This window comes from Ooceraea biroi, chromosome 9 (assembly GCF_003672135.1).
Source record: "Ooceraea biroi isolate clonal line C1 chromosome 9, Obir_v5.4, whole genome shotgun sequence".
NCBI lineage: Eukaryota > Metazoa > Arthropoda > Insecta > Hymenoptera > Formicidae > Ooceraea > Ooceraea biroi.
The window spans coordinates 11,543,135-11,565,607 of record NC_039514.1 but is presented as its reverse complement, the minus strand read 5'-3'; the positions used below and the strand labels follow the sequence as shown (position 1 = coordinate 11,565,607).

Sequence of the window (22,473 nt, the reverse complement as noted above, 5' to 3'; positions counted from 1 at the left end):
TTCGAAGAACTGAATTGAAACTTCCGAAATATTTAATACATGTCGAATAACATTTATCTGTGTCTGACTTTTATTTATATAACTATTATATTTACAAAGTAAATTTGGACGTTGATCGACTCATATAAATAATACATTGATCGCGCTCGCGTATATAGCAGAAAAATTTGTAGTAATATCGAGCAAACAGAAAACACGTCGGTCTGCCAATACAACAAATTGAAGTTTGATTCTTTACGGACGCTTGTTCCATTGGCACACGTTAATTAGCTTTACTGTGCAACGCGATCGTTTATAACGGTGTCAAAAGCATAAGCCATTTTAACTATCAATAAGAAACGATGATACAATTTCACCGCGTTATCGGCGCATTTCTCGTTTAACTCCGTAGTGTCTAAAAAGAGAACGAAAGGAGCAATCGGTGGACGAGAGCCAGGCGGGTTAAGGTCCGGAGCGGTCCAGTTCGCTGAATGCAGCAAGAAGAAGCGACTTTATCTGCAACTCCCGATACGCGGAACGAATCGGCAGCGAACGGTTCTTCATTTTCTCCTCTTTCGGCTTTTGTGCCCGCGCCACGCCATACGCCCCCGTTAATTAGAACCGTTGCTACCGGAGCTCGCCTCGGATTCCTCGTTACCCCTTTTTTGTTCCCCTCTCTCCAAAGATAGCAGGGGACAATTGTTTCTCGGTCTTTCCATTGTCTCCTCTTATCGAACGCGCGATGAAGACGCCAGGAACGAGGAAGCAGCGCGGTCTAAGTAGCGCGTAATCGAGATTAATTATTCCCGTTTATACCGGCCCTACGTTTTTATCATCCCTTCGTGCTGGTCTGCGAGGACCACGGAGATCCAGCGGACATCGCTTCCATTATTCCGATTTGCGAGACGAGCGATGTTGAGATCGTTACTACTGTCCGAACCGCGGCCAGTACGGATAAAGGCTCCACGCACAGAACAGAAAGCCATTATTGCCATTAGAATTAGTGAGGATTTCTGGTGGAGATTTCGGGCCGAATTTCGACCGCGAAACGTGTTCGTATTCGTACGGAGAGGAGTGAAGGGAAGGATACATTATTTCATGGTGGAGCACGCTGGGGCGCCCTATTTGCTCGCTCGAGCTCCGACAGCTGGGGCTGCGCACGACGACGAAGTTCATATAACGCGAGTAAAACGCGAGTATCGAAGTTTGATTACCGGGATTATGGAGAAACGAGCCGCGGTTACACGACAGAACCCGCGTCGTCAAGCGACTTTCGGCATTTCACGGAACACCCGGTATATGTCGTGGGAGAATTTACCTGTTATTAGCCAGCAAGGCAGCGCATGCTGTACGCTTGGGGGTGTGCATGTGTGCATGCACTGCTCGTGCGGCTTGAGGAATCCGTGGAGAAATAGAAGAGAATGCGAGCGCAATTACGATTAGCGCCACGCTAATTATCCGCTAATTGCCTAACTACGGTCGAGTGCTATCTATTTTGAAACTGAGACGAGTTAACTTATTATCGAAAGGGTAGCGCCGCAGAAGAAACCCATGACATGCAGAGGTCTCATTAAGTCTGAAATATTTAATTACTTTCTCTCTCTCTCTCTCTTTCTATCTATCTTTCTCTATCTCTCTTTCTCTCTCGCTGCAGCTGTACGCGCTTCACCGAGAAACGCGAAACGGGGTGGCTCACCTGCCCCAGTTGGCCGTGTAATTTAAATACATTATTTCTATAATTAAATGTACACGCGCGAATTTGCCATGCGCGTGACGGAGCGGCCGTGCGAGATCTCGCCTGCGGGCGGATTTCAAGCGGTAATTCCGGCACGGGGTGCGTAATATAAATCAATTACCGCGAGATGCGCCCGGAAAGTTGAAAGATCAGCTGAGATGCGACATCAGCGGGGAAGATTGTCGCGAATTCAATTACGGTCCGGTTCGCGCTACGTTTCGCCGGCGGACAATCGAGCGCGCGCGTAACGCGCGCGGATCGATAGGCGCGTAACCGATCTCTGACTATCGCAAAAGCGCTCGCGGGATCCTTACGTCCTCCCGGACGGAAGGTAAATCGAACAGTTCGCCCGAGAGCTTATTACGCGCCCGCGACCGATAATAAGTCGTGTGTCAAACGCAGGGTGCGCCGAGTCGTTGCCGGTTGTTACAGGGTTGTTGTAACCCGCATATCTCCGCTCCGGACGGAGCAATGCGGGGACGCGCGAGATCCGCGGCACCGGCGACCGGATAAACCGGAGGGATAAACTTCTGACCGCTTTTATGCGATCGCAGAACTGTGTTAAGATAGGATCGACTATCCGTTGTGCACCATCGTTGTCTTGCGCGCACTCGAGCAATTTTCCCGCACTCGTTATCGTAAAACCGCGAGCGCACAACGCGATAAACACTGGCTTTTAATTGTAATTGCAATTAGCGTTAGAATGGATCCGCGGTGGATTCGCACTCCCGCGAAAAATACATGCCGATGTGTTTGGATTCAGAAAGAAGTTTCTCGATAATGGTTTTCATGGGATCAATAGGGAGTGTGCGAAATAAGAGCTGTTCGTTTGCAATGAATATCGCATAAAAAATAACGCGCAAAAACAAATATTACGGCGCAGATTTAAATATAACAATAACGTCGAAACATTATTTGACTTCAGTTCATTGTGATGTGAAATTAGACATTACAAAATTTTCACGGAAATTAACGGCGATAAAGTAAATTCGTAACGGTAGAATGATAACATTTTCATCACAAAATGCGATGTATTTCATAATCATCACGAATGCACAAATATCACGCATCGTTTGTAATTAAACCTCGCGTTAATAATTGAGCCCTTCAAAATTGTTCGATTCGGTTCGGTTATTTCTGCGGTGTGTCCATTTTACAACATTTATAACATCCATTAATTCTTTATATGAAAGGCTACGTTGTCATAGCCTTTATCGTTATTATGCGTAAATCACTTAGCATATTGACGTAAAAAAAAAGAAAGTACAGTCGACCTCGTCGTTATGTAATAAGGGTGCTACAGATGGTTGTCGCCGTCGCCACCGCAGTCGCCGCCGTAAAATTCTTAGGGTGGAAAAAGGGCGCGCGTGATATATGACGCGCGAAACGCGCTTATTTGAAAAACTTCCTTAACGCCGTGTAATTTGCGAGCGTGCATGAAAGGTCGTGGAAGCTACGTCTAATTAATACGTGATGCGGAACAAATGTTTACAGTGTAATGAAGTCGGTAGACGCGCCTGGTTAGCGCAGATTAGAATTTATCGCGTAGCGCTGAAACGTGACGTTATGCCGTAGTCGTCTCTTGGGAAAGTAACAAAACCGGATGTACTAATCGGCTAAAAGAACTGCCAATCCGAACGATCGCTCGCACTGAATAGAACATTATCATATAGCTAAAAAATTGCATTAAAAAGCTGCGGTATTTTTTATTGTGCTATCAATGCCAATTGAAGATTTTATCGCATTTATTTTATCGCATTTTTCTTTATTTGATGTTTATTTGATATATCAAGAAATGATAACAAATTTAGAAATGGGTAGAAAAAAACGATGTCAACGGATGTCACTTTATCACGTTACAGTTTATTTAAAATACCGCATCTTAAGGGGCCGCTTCTATGAGTTGCGTCAAAAATTGGTGTTTTTTTGAGAATTTTTTGTGACGAAAGTTGTCGGTCGATTTTTTTCACATTTACAGGGTTTATATATTATATCATCATCTATATATATGAATTTTTATATTAAGAAATATCATGTACATATAGAATACTAAAACAAAATATGTGCCGCTGACGTCGAGTTCCGCCAAACTGGTGGGCACGATAACTGGTCTCCATTGTGTCTGAAACAAATCCGCAAAACATATGTTATAAAGAACACTTGTCTCCAGGGAATGAACCTCTAGAAACAATTAATTCCGAAAATTGTGGAAGTTACAACGCGTCAATTGAAAAAGGTGAATTTTTGACCATTTTTTTGTCTTCGGGAGTGCATAAAAAATCTTTAATTTGCAAAAATTAGCAAAACAATAGGTTCACTCCCGGCAGAAATGTTTGTTACAAAATCCCTCCAAACTTGAACTCGATCGGATAATTCGTTCTCGAGTTATGTTGCCCACCGTTTTTGAAAAAGTCATTTCGAGAAAAACGCGTTTAAAGTTTGCGGAACGATTTTCATATAGAAATAACGTGAATATTTTGACTTATATTTAATCAGCGGTTCCAGGGCCATAGAGGAGTCCTTCTGTACATTCATACAAATCGGCTTGTATGTTTGCAGCCTCTCTGCGAGCTATTCGGGCTTCTTTTGACACAGAAGAGTGTCGACGCTCAGCTAACTGGATTCGATGTTTGTCCTTCTTCTCGGCGTACAGCTTACACATAGGCCCGATCGTGATTCTCATTGTCATAAACATTTTTAAAATAGCAGTATAGCCAACATTAAAGACTGATGCTTCCGTAAATGCCGCAATCTCCACGATTTTTCTGCCGCAATACTGGTGTTTCGGAGCAAGTTGCCAAAGAGTCGAATTAAAACTTTCGTTACCATTCTGTGTATTTCCGCCAAGGCATCTTTTCAATAACTCATCACGTGCCAGTCCTATTACAGGATCAATGTATATAGTCAGTAAGAGTTGACAGACGGACCGCGCGGGCTCATTTTGTACTCGATGGCGGCTATAAAGTCTCGTACCTCTGTCAATTTTGCGAATTTCGTTATAATATTTGAACCGAGTATTCTTGAGACATGAGTCTTTCAGAACGTGCAAAATACAAAAAATCGATTTTTTTGACCCAATTCATAGAAGTGGCCCCTTAAGGGGGGAGCCTGCTTTAGAACGTTGAAAATAAGGTATAATTGTACGAATTTTTTTGGAGAAACTATACAGCGGATCATTATAAAACTTTGATGCATTTATTAGTACATGTTTAAAGATAAAAAAAATTATTTTTTTATTTGAATATATCGCCTGTAGAGGTCGTCCTGGAGGCATCTTAGTGCAGCCGGCATTGTAAATTGGTGAGCATTCTCCTGCCTCCAAATTTCATCCAAACTGAAAAATTGAAATATTTTCTCGTTATTTATGAATTCCCATCGTCGATGAACCTTTAATATTCATAAAAACATTAAGTTAAACAATTATTTTTGCATGAAAAAGTTCAAAAACTTTGCCTAAAAATCGTACTTTTGTGTTCTAAGCTCCACCATTTTGGCACTTTTCAACTTTTTTCTTCTCTCTTTGGTTCATCGACGATGGGAATTCATAAATAACGAGAAGATATTTCAATTTTTCAGTTCAGACGAAATTTGGAGGCAGGAGAATGCTCACCAATTTGCAATGCCGGCGACGCGGCTGCACTAAGATTTCTCCAGGACGACCTCTACGAGCGATATATTCAAATCGAAAAATAATTTTTTTATCTTTAAACATGTACTAATAAATGCATCAAAGTTTTGTAATGATCCGCTGTATAGTTTCTCCAAAACCAATTCGTAAAATATACCTTATTTTCAGCGTTCTAAAGCAGGCTCCCCCCTTAAAGTGATGTGATCATCACTTTGAAATACGTTCGCGTCCATCCAATAAAATGCTTAAAAACAAACACAATAATGGTTCATTCACAGAATACTCTCTCTTTCTCTCTTTCTCTCGTTGCCTCGGGATCTCAATAAAATAATCAATGTAACGGCAATATAACCACCTAATAAAACGGTGACTATATACGCAAATAGGTTGCGCGTTTGCGATTGTGTTCAACAACGCCGTTACCTTCTCGCGGATTTACGTGGGAACGGTTTATTTCAGACATTACCAATTTAAGGGCGCGCCGGTTCGATTAAAACGGCCAGCGGATTATTAGTTTTCCGAGGGAGCGATGAAGTCGCGAGCACGAAGCTTGAATAATGGATAAAATTTAAATGACACTGTCGGCAGATGGATTCGATCGTTCCCCATCGATTCGGCGATCGCGATCGACATTTCCAGTAGAGGCCGTCGCTGGGACCGAAATCGTACCTTGCGCATCCGCTCGCATTCAGACTTCGCGACATTGACGAGCGCATGTTCGTTAACATGCGACGGCGTGAACGATACTCGCGTCCACGTCCGGTCACGTAGATTTAACTGTCCGACGTGTTCGGTCGTGCGCGCACCATGACTTTCTCTTAATACGTTTGATTAATTCATTACTAAACTACTACTAGATTCGCGTGTTACACGTGTGCTGATTCTTGGATGCTTGGACGCTGACGTGGCCCCGAAGAATCGACTCCTACGTCTATATTATAAATGTTTTCAACATAAACGGCAATTTTAATTGAGGCGATTGTTTTCTTCTTATACCCCTCTGACAGATTAATTATTCTTGCTCCGCTGCGTTTGGCAACGTCCAACGACTGCTTCCTTAATTGTTAACTGCCTTATCTGTTGAATCCTTGCACGGAGGGATCTCTTAGTTATTACTATCGTGTCACTTATCATGTACGTAAAAAATATTTTTATTTGTATTCGTCATGATTGATTTGTCTTGCGGAAATTAGAATTTGGTTTTGATCCTGTAAAAAGTCCAGTTCTAATACTTTTTCAAAACTATTTTATTTTATTTTAATATTAGTAACATTCAAGCCAAAATCTCGTTTTGAGAATTGTATCATTTTTTTTAACTGGTAAGTTAAATAATTTTTGTACATGAAAAGAGAGTCAATTGATTTTGCCAGATTTAATATAGAGGCATTTCAAATACGCGTTAAAACCCATATAATTCCCTCTTTCATCGTCGCAAATGCGAATTGCGAGGTCAATTCGGCGGCGCTGACGAAATACGCGAATCAAATCGTCCGAAGTCGGTAATCGAAAGGTGTCGAGGAGACACCCGATCACCTAGTTTTAATTGACTCATGCCGTATATGTCGTGTCAAAAATCGCGCGCGTCGAGTGACACCCTCGTTGCGTAGTTCAAGGACTCGAAACTGGAAATTAGACAGGGAGGAAATGCAGACGGAACAAATGCCTGGTTTTGCATCCCGTCGCGTGGTCGGAACAATGCAGATCCATTAAAAGCCGGTGTTTGTTTGCCTGTAAAATTATGCGTTTAGCGGATCAAACTTGTCTCGGAGGCATGGCGAGGAATTGACTATGGCGATTGCACCGGTTAACGAAGTAAGCGCCGGTGAAACCCATCCCTTCTCGCTCTTAGCGAATCTAGTCGACGAAATTTGTCCATGTGTGGACCCAGAAATGAACTTGATACGCGTATCAAAACGTAATGCAATTTAATCGCGACACGCTTTCAATTAATCACCCATCGTGTAGATATAAACGTTTCCGGAATTATTTTATTTAATTCTTTCATCAATTTAAATTTGAAAAATAATCAAAAAGGGAACGACGGAACTTCGCTATGTTGTCACGTGTGTTCCATCATTGCTACAACTGTGGCGAATTGGTCTTCTACAATCTATTTCTGAAGCTGATAAATAATTACACATTAACAGAGAGAGAGAGAGAGATTTATCTATGATTCAACAAAACAATACACCAATGTAAATTGACACCAATAATAAATGACAATAATGAATTAACACGAGCAAGTTGTAAAGTAAGCTCTGAAATTATCATTATCTTGATTCGAGGGTCTAGTAAATTCATCTCGTTTAACGCTTCTACGTGTAATTAGCTTAATCATTTAACGCTTAAGTAGCAATCAGTATTGTTTAACATAATGCAGCTCGAAATGCACGTACGTGAATTATAATTTGGGTTAATTCGAGTATCATGAGCGCACTTCTCCTACCGACCACACGACCCGCACAAACGAACTGACATTTACAGTTAGAATCGATTGTACGTGTAACATTAAAAGGTTTCCCCCGCTGCGGATATTTTACTTAACACCAAAATTAACTCGTTCATTAGCACTACATTCTGCTGCCGGATGCAAACGTTTTATTAAAAAGAATTATCCTGCGGGTTACTTGTCTATTGGTCATTAAATATTTTATTATGTTATCTCGCAAATATGTATTTCATATGTGTGACGTTTCTGATTTTACACTGGCAGCCGGCGCTGTACATTTCATTTAAATTTTATTTAAAACAGTACCTATCGCATTTCGTAACAAGATCGCAGAGAAAATCAACTACTAATATAAGCAACACGAGATAGCAAAAACCAATCGCAATTTACTTCAGATAAAATCAAAATGTTATAGCTCATTGTTTAAATAAATAATTATTTTTAATTTTGCATGCAATTTTTGATTGCCTTGAGACAATAAATCTGATAATAATTAATCAGTGAAATTGAATACTTTATTCGGAGTTATTTGTAAAATATTAAAAATTGTTTGTAAAAACCGTCATTTCTGTCGATATTGTCGGCGCTATCGACCTGAAAGTTTTGATTAAAATATTATTTTAATATTTATACAGGGTGGCCCATTTTAATTTATACAGTCGATTTTTTAAAACACTAAAAGAGATACGAAAAAATGTTTCAGACAGACATGTCACGATTTCGAGGGGGACATAAGATGATACCATTGGTTTGACCTTGAATAGTCGTTTGAAGGTCACGCGAAGATCACCTTCAATTTCTTAAATTGAAACCCCAACTTTTTATTACAGATTCTTATTCTCCATCGAAAAGTAAGTAACTTTTGTCTGAAACATTTTTCCGAAAAATGTCATCTTATGTCCTTAAAATGTCCTTAAAACTCATCTTGAAGATCATTTTAAGGACATAAGATGACATTTTTCGGAAAAATGTTTCAGACAAAAGTTGCATGTTTTCTCGCGTAGAATCCGAATCCGTAATAAAAAATACCATGTCTCATTAAAAAAAAATTTCAGACCGGAAGTTAGAATTTCGATAAACAATGACCCGTCTAGTTGTATCCACATTCTCTGTCGTGTATGGAGATCAACGTTCGAACAGTGTATTGTCGAATATCGACAATGTCAAACGTGATTACGTAAATCGGTATTCGACAATACACTGTTCGAACGTTGATCTCCATACACGACAGAGGATGTGGATACAACTAGACGGGTCATTGTTTATCGAAATTCTAACTTCCGGTCTGAAATTTTTTTTTAATGAGACATGGTATTTTTTATTACGGATTCGGATTCTACGCGAGAAAACATGCAACTTTTGTCTGAAACATTTTTCGGAAAAATGTTTCAGACAAAAGTTACTTACTTTTCGATGGAGAATAAGAATCTGCAATAAAAAGTTGGGGTTTCAATTTAAGAAATTGAAGGTGATCTTCGCGTGACCTTCAAACGACTATTCAAGGTCAAACCAATGGTATCATCTTATGTCCCCCTCGAAATCGTGACATGTCTGTCTGAAACATTTTTTCGTATCTCTTTTAGTTTTTTAAAAAATCGACTGTATAAATAAAAATGGGCCACCCTGTATATATATAATATAACTTGTCGCTATTGAGTCGCTCGATAATTTCCAATGTAAAAGTCGAAATTCATGGAAACTTAAATATTCCCTGAAAAGTATGCCAGAATATATTCACGAATAATTAATCTGCAGTCATGATTTTCAACAGAAAGATCAATTATCAATATTATAATTATTCATCATGATAATGTAAAAAAAGAAAACTCTGTTTATAGATGTCAAATATGAGAATTTGGAAGGTATGAGTTACAGCAATTGTATCAACACCTTTGGTATGGGCAGCAGTTGAGCATTTGTTAAGACGCTGTTAAAGTTTTACACAGATTCTCGCGTACGGCTCGCGCTTTTGAAGAGCAGGCAGCTGCAAAGGAACTCCATTATATAAAGCACTAAGGACACCAGTCAGATACACCCGGAAAATTCCCCTAAATATTTGATCGCACGGCCCGGCCCGGATTTTACGGGCCGCACAATAATCCTCGCGCTGTATGCGCTCAGCTAACTCGATTCCCCTCTTTCTCTCCTCGTGCTCTAATAACTCGACGAAAATTAAGCTCATTCTTGTTATCTGCGCTCTCAATCCGCGTTCTCCGGCTTCCTCCCGGATACAGACTCGCGCGCGCAGGATTAAATTTGTCCAACTCGGAGCGGGCCGAGAGTGGTACATTCTTTTCGGTTAAGTAAAATATAATTGACGTTGACCTAATAAATTAAAAGAGAGTAACAAAGTGCTCATCTAATTATTATGTGTCGCGTGGTGAACTGTGAGATGGATAATATTATCAAACAATTTCGGCCCCTTCAAGATTTATTAGCACTCGTCAGAGTTAATTTGGTACTGAAGATTTTTCGAGGTTTCAGTATAAATTAGTATGAAATGTTAATTTACTGTCATATCACATTATTATAATAAATTATATCGGGTTCTGACGTTGGAAACGAGTAAAGCAAAGTTTCATACTACTAACAATACATTGTTATAACATTTCATTATTCGTGCGTGAAGCAATTAAACTTGTAAATTACGCCGTTAGTTTCTTTCGATTCGATCAAAATTAATGGGCAGCTGTCAGAATTAATGTGTTATGTAACTTATATTTATTGGAAACGCATGATAAACTTGAAGAGAAAGGAAAAAATCAGAATGTTTATTTTCTGAGGCGACATGCAAATGTTATTTCGAGGATTACGGCAACAGAAAATTTATGTCTGAATTCTCGCTCGTCTGATGTCATAATCAAACGTAGATACCGTGACCGGTTCAAAGCCTTAACGCGTGGCGAACTTCTGATTTCAACGTGATTAACGAGATGAAATAATGGTGCTCGTGACACTATGACTCATGCTGATAAATTTTATGCCACTGTAGTCATATCATACAAATCTAATTTATTAAACAACGTTAACGAATATAATCTGTATTTTTTTAAATTAAATCTTTTGTACTTTGAACAAATTAACGGCGAACTAATAAAAGCAGAAAACATTTTTCAGACAGAATTGTTTGGCTCAACGTTCATATTGCACATTAACTATTTAAAAATACACGATGATAAAAAATTTACAAAATTCTTCATATTTTCTTTCTATTTTCTGCTGAAATATTAATCTTCACTGTTTGAATCTATATTATTTTCAGCATGTCCCGTATATCTACACGCGTTTCCATTAACATATTCGACACTTTTACATGTAGAATATGCACGCCGGAATTAGTGTTAAATGAAGACTAACAAAGAATGAAAATTTATCGAAGGTGTACATGCGCGATTCTAGATATTACACACGCCGGAATATAAACGAGTCGCACGCACACAGCCCCGATGCAGACGCACATCTCCCTCTCACGCTTTATAGCAGGTCTTAGCTTCCAAGACGACTAACGTGCTACGACACAGGCATCCTCAGTCATCTTGCGCGGGACGTTCGCGACGGAAGGTGGTCGGGAATCGAAGAAATCGATCGGACGCGTCCGAGATAGTTAGTGCAGTGTTTAACATTTTTCTGTAACCGGCAACCATCCGCAAATATACCGTTCCGTAAAAAAATTGGCGTTAGAGAAACGATTACTTTGCTGACGTTTAAATGCATCTCTGGTCTCTGCGGAGAGAATGCATAAGCACAAATTGTTGAATAATCACAAATTAATAAAGAACTCAGCTGATCCTTTCTAAAGCCATTATATATTGATGTGCATGTACGAGTTTCAGAATGATTTTAATTGTAACACGAGAATTCCCCCGAGAAAGTTATGATAATCTGTTCACAGAGCTACGGTTAAAGTCACGAGTTTTATCTGCTCGATAAGGGAACATTTATGCAGCGTTAACAGATTTATACATTTCAGCAAGCACTCAAATGTACGATCTTCCGCAAAGCTTTTAACGTGATGAAAAAGGAAAAACGTTTTACATCATCATCTTTTTGAGGTTTAAAACATATTTGCAATCAAAATGATTGAAGCGACACTGACATAATAAATGACTCGTTTATACCAGTACGTTTATTGTTTTCCTTCACGAAATATTTTATCGGTAAAACGGGAAGGTATAGACGAGCATTGCCGGTACAATCGCCCAGAGCGACTTTTCAACTGTACAAATCCGCGGCAGTTGTTTCGAGAACGAAAAAAGTATTACGACTGCAGCGGACTAACACGACCAGTGGGAGGAAAAAAAGAAAAGAAACAAGCTTTTGCACACCGACCGAAAACCGTAAAATGCACCGTAAAGCGCGTTACTGCGAGCCATTTAGAAAGATCGATCGATCCCGTGAACACTTTCAGAATGATCGATGCACCGTCCCAGTATGCCGGTTCCTTTCTCCGAAATAGAAGATCGGAATCGTTGCCCGCGGAGATAAATCACCGATTTTCACCAGTAGTGTGTATTGAAAAATACGTGAATCATAAATTATGATAATCTCAGTAATATGCAGAGTTTTAAGGAAAACACTGCACTACTTTGTCGCACATGTATCTAAATGCCAACTCTTTTTACATTTCTCAGACTGAGAAATACGCTTATATCACGAGAGATTTGATCTCTTATTCTTTATTAATCTATTAACCTGTTCTTGTTGAAAAACTATGAAGATTGTAAGTCACGAATCACGAAACGTATCAATCTGATATGCAATTTATATTATGGTTAATATGATACATCGATGCCATACTTTTTGGAACTGACAATGAGAAGACCCTCTTAATATCGAAGTATATACATATTCATATAATAGCGTTTTATAATTTTTACATTATCCTACGAAAGTATAATATTTTATATATATTTCACATATTTTAAATGAAAGCACTATAATAGGAACTTGCGAATAGTGTTCCTTATAATAGGAAGACAGGAAGAGGCAGAAACGAGACTCGTGAGACAAGACAATGAACCTTATATGTCGTACGATAGTCTACTATTTCCTGGCTATTTATTTAAAGGGTCTGCTGCAATCTTTGAAGCTATACTCCGGCCATCCACCGGACCTTGTAAAATGCACTGCTGATTTTGACGTAAGTACACTTTTTTCCTATACATAATATCTAGCGAAAGGTAAAGAAAACCTTATTTAAAAACTTATTTAAAATACAGCTGTTACATTGTTTATTTTATTATACAAATATAGAAAAATGATATCCAATAAAATATTAAAATAGATATCATATTTCTATATTAACAACAAATAAATGCGAATAATATATACGTATATTATTCCTCGAGATAATTCTGGAATTTACGTAATTATATTTATTTTTATCGATAATACGTGTTTGAATATTTATTATAGCTTAATTACATGATTTACATTTACGGTTTCTCAATTCATTTAAATTCTACTCTCTGTGAAACCTCCAATATTATTCCATTTTATGAAAATAAATACAATGTTTGTGAGATTTCTCATAAAAGTTTCCTTCGTTTACAGAAGCGAAAATTTTACCTTTCATATTTAGATAATATTTCATTCATCAAATTAAATGAGGAAGATAGATCTCAATTTTAAATTTTATTAAAATAAACTTGAGAGAATAATAAAATAAGATTTACTATTCCATTCATTCCCTTTTTTAGTAAAACTCAATTAACTTCTAAGAATTTTGTCCTCTAAAGTTTTAATTGTTTCAAAGTGTTTAAAGAATTCGTATATTAAAAATTATTATGTGAATCATTATTATTATGTGAATAATGTGAGATGCCGCACATAAGCCTTCTTAAAATGAAATAATGATATCGCATACATAAAGAGTATAAATTTATATTGTTCGTCGCAGACAAATCTAACAGAAGGAATCTATCAGGAGTCCATTGACACAAATAGAGGCATGCCATGATATTTGATCGAAGGGGTTGCGCAAGACTATTTTGTCGCTCGATTATAAGCGCTTATGTCCGTGATTATCGTACAGGATATCGTCCTCGACAATTTTCGAGGTCTGGCCTCTCCGTAGCTCACCTGTGTTGGCCGGTGGGGTCGGTGGGTACCCCTTGCGGGCAGCAATGTGCCACGAATGGATCGCGGTGAGTCAGCAACGATAAATCGAGCGATTTATGAAGCGGCACGGGCAACGACCACTCTCTCGAGGAATAATGCCTGGGATCGATCGACGTTGAGGCGGGTCGTCAAAATTTTCAGGCGCCCATCAGCCACGTTAATTGTCTCGGAAGACAAGAATCGGGATGACCTTCATACATAGTATGAAGATTAAATCAATTCTCCCCATCTCTTGTAACGTTGAATTGTTTCGAGCATGAATGCGTCCTCGAATATCTCCCTTCCGATCTACACGTACACACGCACATTTTAATTTGCTCAATAAGACAATGCGCGAACAAGCTCCGATAATATCTGGGATCATTGATTTTCTGTCACTGCTAATTTCTGTCACTATTAATTTCTTATGTCACGTTAGATATGAGATATAATATTCACATTCAGTTTACTTAAAAACTTTTTATATTGATTTTTATATACTAGATCTTTTAATTAAAATTTCTGTCTATGAAAACTATTCTTCTTCAATAAGTTTTTATATATTAAGTGTGTGTGTGTGTGTGTGTGTGTGTGTGTGTGTGTATTTTGGGGTGTATATTTCGCTTAAAGTAAAATTAATTTTTCCAATTTTGTTACCTATCATTATCGAATCTGAGAATCCTAGAATTTATATTTACTTGACAAAATATTGTGCAAATAATTTGAAAATCACAACCAGTTCTTATCAGACACATTTGCCAAAGCCCGTACACATTAATTACTCACAGTATCTCTCACAATTTCCTTGATAAGTTTTATCAGACGCGACTAATTTAATCGATCACGCAAAAAGCTATACGGCTAATTAGTGTCACACTTTTTATACCCATTTTACGATCTAGATATCCCGTCATACCCATTAGCTCTATTGCAAGATTACATCAAAGCTCGTTACGGTAAATTACGGTATTATTACGTGAGAATGTGATTTGTAAATAATACTTTTACGCAAGAAATTACTAAGGAAAATAATGAACCATACATGTAACGTATAATAGAAGTCATTATTATCGCAAATTATTGCAAACTGCTGAAAAACTGCATGTATAAATCTTTACATACAAATCTTTTAATTTTGAGTTTCAAGTATCAATCTTTTTTTTAGCTAGAATTTAATATAATTTTATTTTCATATTTTGAGTTTTTAACGTGTTTAAGTATATTTTATTAACTTAAATATCGCGTTCAAATTCTGTTCATGTAAAATAAATGTGAAATTAGATGAAAAATACGAATCTACTATCTCTAGTGTCATATTTATCCAAAAGTGTAAAATTTGTAAAATAAACTCACGAAAAAACCACAGCGTTTCAAACGGTATAAAAAAGAAAGATTTAAAAAGAAAATTTCAAATCCATAAAAATTCTTTTGTTTTTATTTTCTTTTTTATAAATGTAAAACTTTGTATATGTAGTATTTTAGCATTGTGCATAAGCAGCTTCCTCTATAAATTACATCAAAAATAGCCCAGTTTCGGTCGAGGAAATTTCTGCAAGTTGTTACATAATCTTCTTAGGAATTATGCCAAGCTTTCGATAGCACTACACTTTCATTACATTATTACATGTAATAACAAATTCTTATCCTAACAAATTTCTCCCTGAGTTTCCGCGAATGTCCGCTATCTTGTTCTCGTGCACCACTGACGTTACCGTAACCGTAATTGTCCGCGCTCGAATACCGGCGGTCTCGGGTTTACTTCGATCTAAATCCGATCATTCGTTCGTTCCTCGCTTTACGCTACGCGAAATTACGAAATTTAGAAAGCGGACTCGCCCCTGGAATGTTCGTGCACGGATGGAAATTAATTCGACGACGAGATAAGATTTATCCAAACGGTGTTGCACGGCCGCATTACGTTACAACGTTCTCACGGCCTCGGCTCAGGCATAAATTAATCGATCGAATTTGGAGGATTTCATTAAGATCCGAAACGGTCGACCGTTGCTTAGGTCACAGCATCTAAGATTTCAAGGGAATGTACCAAGCTTACGTTATTCAAGACGACGTTCTCTTCTTTCGTCATCCGCTCGTACTTTTATTGTGTTCATTTCTTCGTTTCATTACTTGAGATGATAATCTCGTTAGACATTGCAATATCGAGGATGCGTACCGTATTCGCGTTCGTGATTATCATCTCTTTCCTCATCTCTCGCGATCCGTATTGTTGATATTTCAAAATTAACGTGCACAAGAACATTTCGCAATTCCAAAAACAAGTGCAAAATACAACAGCAAACATTTACTACCTCGACTATACTTGGCGCGTAATATCTGTCGCATTTTAAACTTTTTATTCAGAATAATATTCGACAGGTCAAACTTTTTAACTGGCATTGTGCCGGAATTAAGTTTGCTATTTTGCTATTTATGCAATTCTTCTCATTAAAATCGTATATATCGGGAACCAATTACGTTCTTGATGAGTTAATGCAATTTTTGCAATTATCTTTGTAACCGGATAAATTTGTAATCCACAGATAAAACGAATTTCATCAAACAAAAACGCATTATTCTTTAAACAATTTTCAATATCGCTGTATTAGGAATATTGTGTCACATATAAATAAACTGTAAAGCGAAGAGAGAGAACAATTTGTTGTTGAGAGAAAAAGTGTTTAAAAAAATACCGATTAAAAATCGATTAGAAAGCATCTACTTACATTTAACAATGCATATGAATGTTAAATGCAAACAGAAAGTAGAAAATTAAATTAACAGATAAAAACGGGCAAACTAAATTATACGATGATACAGTGATTCATTGATAGTCACGTGACTTGATATTATTGTGACTATACTACTCTCTCTCCGTGCTCTCTCAGAAATCTAGAATCGTGTCGGAAATATGCATGTTATCTGAATTATTAATTCTTCCTGCGATAACGATGACAAAATGCGAGCGAATACTGCCAAGTAGCAGCTGTTTTGTAAGCAGATTATTTGCACGAAATGTAAGTAGGATAAGTTCTTCTTGCTTCGTGCTTTTACTTCAAGACAAATGTTTTTGCTTCTGCCCTCCGCTAAGAGCATCTGCCTCGCTTTTATTTATATGACCTGTAATGCATATACACGCGCGCGATTGTTTCACATTTCATCCAGTCATAAATAAGCGCGCGACTGTTAACGGGAGCAGCGCGTAAAAATGTCATTTCTCCTCCATCACGATCGAGTTCGGGCGCGAATCGGACGTGGAGCTCTAAATAACGGATCGAGCATGCCGGCCTTGTACGGGACCGACATGTGCGGGAGGTACAATTTGTCTGCGCCGGCACACCGTCGGGGAAAAAATAGTTTCCGATTGAATTTAACGCTCTACGCTGGCTGCGTACGCCGGCGCCGCTCCGCTCCGATCCGCTCCGATCCGAGCTGGATACATCAAAGCAGAGACCGAGAGGGCCGATAAACCATCAAGGACGCTGAGAGAGGGAAGACGAGAGCAAACCGTGAAGAGAAAAAATGCGTAATCGCGAAGGACAACGAAAACTACATGAAGAGAAGAAGGAAAAGGGCCAGATTCGAGGGAGGGACAAAAATAGAATAAAACGTGTAAAACGCATTTCGCGTTTGAACTCGACGGTCAGTTATGCGGCGTCGATCGATTAACCGGCGATCGATGGCGATTGCACGCCTACCACGTTCCACCGATGGCAATGTATCCCGTCGCGAGGCACTTCCCGTCCGACCGGCGTTCAATCTTCATTCGACTTCCGACGTTTTTCCGCTGACCCGTCTAATCGGCTTACGGGCAAACAGCGCGCCGCTTGAATGTAATTTATTGCGCTAAATGAATAATCTCGCGGCCTTTCTCTCCCGCGGCATGTTGGCAGACGTCCGTCGTTCGGCTCGCCGACATCGGTCGCCCGATTCGTTTATCGCGAGCCTGTCGCGAATGCTTCTCAACGCACGCAGAACAGGAATTTCACCTGCATTCGCAAAAGATACAACGCGAGCGACGCGAATAATGCAAAGAAAATTGCAGCGAAGTGAACGAAACGAGAACAATTTATCGTGATATTTTATACACATATCGTCGATGCGAACGTCTCATTTTCCGCTTTAAACGCGATAAACTCGTGTGTTCCGCTGGTATATACATTTTATCTCTCTTTTCATTTCGTTTTTTTATTCTTTTCTCTTTTGAGCCAATGGTTTCATTACGGATAAGCCAGCCTTAGTCGTGTCCAATTTATACGCATGGCCCTTAAGGGCTCGATATATCCGCGATATGCATCATAAATATCCCCTCCTCCCGTTCTGTCGCTCCTCTCTTCATTTTCCAATCTCTCTTGCCACTCGTGTTATACAGTAATGTCATTTTACATGGTAACGGGAAGGATACCCGTATCCTCCATTTTTGTTATATATAACGACGAGTTATCGAGATACACTTATAATGAAGTATCAATAACAGTATCATTCTAGCTACACAATGCATAATTATCGTGTCGTCTGCAAACAAATAGAAAACAGGAAATATAGAGCTTCGTTGTATCCATTATCGAAGATCCGCTTATAAAAAGGTATCAACGACTAAGAATGTTGAAAGTACATGTTTCCCATGTCTTCATTATCCAGAATATCTTCATTATCCAGAATATCTCGTGGTAGAACGAAAATTATCCATGGTAAAAACATATTATTGCATTTGCGAAGTACACATTTTCTTCATTTTCATCGTAACGAGTTGTGAAGACACACGTAACGAAATAAATTGCCTAAAACGTAGTTTTAAGTACTGCATAATCGTATTTTATTATTTAGATATTGCGCAACCATCATTGCATAACCATAATCTATGAAAAAACGACATCCATCTTTGAAAGGCACGTAACTTTCATATTAAAGATATTAAAAGAAATTAAAAAAGATATTAAATATATAATATGCTTCATGATATTTTGATAAATATTAAATATAAAAATAATTGACCTAATATTACTTAATATTCGATTTGTTTTCCACTTTGTTTCATTCTGCTTTATCATAACTCTCAATTATTCGGTCTTATCGTTCCAGCACAGTTTTTTCGAATTTAAGTGAAAAAAAGATAACGCGTTTGTGTCAAAACTCCAATTTGCAATGCACCGTGACAAGTATCTCTCTCTTTTTTTCATATCTGATGGATTCTTCCCACGCGGTGAAATTTTATCACGCACTTGTCACCACCATCACGCATCGCAATGACAGGATGACAGAAACAAATAAAAGCGAAGCGAGGAGCGGCGCGTCGCTTTCGACTAATCAAACTTTTTTCCCGTGTTTTTTAATCGAAGTATTTTCCACTTATTTCTCGGGTTACACATGCGCGGAGGAAATGGGGGCTTTTATTGCCGATTTGACGTAGCGCGCATATTCGCGGCAGCCGTTTGGACTTTTACTACAAAGCCACGACGTTCTTAAATTTCTTTTGAAAATGGAGATGATTCAGTCGAAGTGATGCCTGGATATCAACGTGCAAATCGTATTTGGTCAATTTCACAGCGCCCGCACAAAGGAAGTGTTCTTGTACTGTACCGCAATTTCGCGCACGAGCTTTGGAATTCTTCCTTTCAGTGGACATTAGATTTCACACAAACGCGTGATACACACATTTCACCATTCGCTCAATACCGATAAAAAAAAGATACTTTGCTGGTACATCTCGTATTAAAAAAACCGAGATTATCCGGATGAGAAGAAATTGGAAGAAATATTATTTTACATAGTTATGTAGATATAACCGAAGTATAATTTTATGCAGTAAATAGTATCGCACTCTTCTTCCATCGCAGTTATTAAAAATTTGAAATATTTTCATTTTATCAAATTTAACGATTTCTGTTCTCAGTTCAGATATAACTTCAAAATTAGAAATATTTCTACAAACGACGTAAAATAATAGCAAGAAAACAACGAAAATTACCTCTTGCAACGAAAATTAGCTGTTGCATTAATTTGTTTAATTCTCGAAAATGTTCACTAGAATAATTTCACTATGTTACATTTTTAAATGCTTTTATGCTTCTATGTGAAATTAGCTGCTTTAATGTCGTAGAGCTCCGAATATCATAAAATTATTATAATAGGGTGTTACTTTTTCTCATTTTCATATGTATTTTTTGCAAGGTTCTTAACAGTTCATCAGAATAAATGTATAATGTGGAATGTGCAAATGCTATGTCTATGCGCCTCGATTCAGAGTTGTTGCATTAAACGAACTTCCCTAAACTGTCCACGAATCCCTCGAAAATAGCAATCGACCACATCAAAGACGAAACTTCGTGCGCCCTATCCAAATTCTGTAATAATGGACTTGACTTTCGAGAAGTCGGTTTGCCGATTGCCAGGCTCCGCGATGCATCTACGAACGTTCACATGCGCGTGATTCAAGATGAAATTACGCGGATGAAGAGAAATCAAAAGCGATTGTTAATACATTGACTTACTGTAACGATAGAAACAGTGTGCTATAATTCCATTTCTCTTATGCAATAACTCGCGTGTTCCTTCCGAGATATATTGATAAATAATCGCGTTTCAGTGATCAGTTTTGAAATAGAGATGAAAAATAATAAATACAAGTCTGTTTAGGAATTATAACGCGACAATTTATATTTTCCACGAAACAATGATACTGATGAGTTTCTAACGAATTCTCTTCGAGTAACATTTTATACTTGAACCTCATTGCAGACGATTTAATATAAAACAGTTATAAATTCATGTAATCACATTAAACATTTATTGTAAATCAGTTCGTACGATGCAATAATAAATGCATACATATAACTCATATAAATTTAGCTCTTATTCATGCCTTATTCGGAGGTTTGTCAATCCCCGCCTATTTTTTACGGAGCCAGCATCTTTAAGAAGCTATCAGGAATAATAATTCTGCAACAGATATTCGTTAACGTCCGATTTATTGGGCAGAGGAAGGGTGCGGTCGATAATTGCCGTGCGCGATACGTTTCCATGTCTAAACAACAGGACGCCGTATCCTTTGAAACATGCTGTTAATCATGCGATCCGCCCCAAAGTTTGCTCAGAGTCTCGCTCCCGATTAGCTAAAGAGGTTGCGAGAGAATATATGTACGGGAATCTTGACACGTGATCGTTAAGGTTTCAAACGGCGCGTAGAAGATATGGTTCCGACGTTGAAGTCACGGTAATTATCCAATCCCGGGGATCATACACGGGCTGATACGACCCCGCGGGACTAGGATACATCTATCACTCTCTCTTTCTCTTTCTCTTTCTCTTATTGTCTCTTGGCATGAGGAGTTCAAAGCTACACGCGAAATAAATGCGTGCCGCTTCACGTTTCCGGCGTGCGTCGATGCTTCAGCGACACTTTGGTGGCTACACTTAATGTTATTTGACGTGATACCGAATATCACGATGGAAAAACAAGACGAACAATCCAACAAGTGATGCGGCGAAAATGGCAGTGATTGGAAAAAAATCCCGCCCGATAAAAAATTCTGTCCGGAAATATGCGCACTCGACGTAACGATAGGATAAACATTCCGGAAACAGGCGAAAAGTCGGGGGTGGGCCGTCGCATGTTTTTACAATATAAACGGGAGGTATCGGACGTTAACCCGATCGCCAAATACAATTAAAAAACCAGTCGGCAGATGTAATACAGACACGGAACAATGCGTTTTTTTCTGTCTTTTTTCACACTCAGACGCGAATCAGTTTTTTCTTCCATTCTCCGGCTACTTATTAGGGGTGTGATTTAGTTTTGAGGGTTTTTTTGCTCAAAAACGCATGTATTTAAATATGATAATGAATGAATACCTTAATCCAAATATTTTCCTTCGTTTTCTATAACTTTTTCCCATCTTTCTGGCAAGAGATGGATTCCGCGACGATAAAATGACTCTTCTTTTGAGTTCATCCATTCGTCGACGAATTTTCGCACTTCTTCCAAATTATGAAAGTGTGTATCCTCTAAAGCGTGTTGCATCGACCGGAACAAATAATAATCGCATGGAGCAATGTCCGGAGAAGACTTGCCATTCAAGCTCTAATAGTGTTTGTTTCACTGATAACGCAACGTCAGGTCGAGCGTTGTCACGAAGAAGAATCACTTTCCGTCGTTTACTCGCAATTGCTGGTCGTTTTTCGTCCAATGCTTGCTTCAACTTGTACAATTGGTGTCGATAACGATCAGCCGTGACAGTCTTATGCGGATTTAACAGCTCATAGTACACTATCCCACCAAATACGGAGCATTACTTTTCAACCGTGAATATTGCGTCTCGGAGTGGATGTTGATGGTTCGCCTGGATCCACCCATGATTTTCTGCGTTTCGGATTATCAAAATAGATGCACTTTTCATCCCCAGTAACGATCCGAGACAAAAGACTCTTCTTTTTTTGCCTGCCGATCAACGAAATGCAAATGTTCAACCGGTTCGCAATGGCACTTTCCGATAATTCATGTCGAACCCATTTCCCTTCTTTCTGAATTTTTCCCATTTCATGTAAATGTTTGGTAACTGTTGTACGATCAACATTTAATGCTCTGGC

At 38.5% G+C, this 22,473-nt stretch overlaps 1 protein-coding gene across 1 annotated transcript in view; it reads left to right on the top strand.

Annotated features, from left to right (window-relative positions):
• LOC109610977 (collagen alpha-1(XV) chain-like) overlaps positions 1-19,799 on the top strand; it is a 220,383-nt gene extending 200,584 nt beyond the window's left edge. The window contains exon 5 of the mRNA XM_020031721.2: positions 12,860-19,799. Coding sequence (XP_019887280.1) covers positions 12,860-12,958 — 99 coding nt within the window. The 3' untranslated portion in view covers positions 12,959-19,799. The remainder of the gene's footprint in view (positions 1-12,859) is intronic.
• Positions 19,800-22,473: the final 2,674 nt, after the last annotated feature.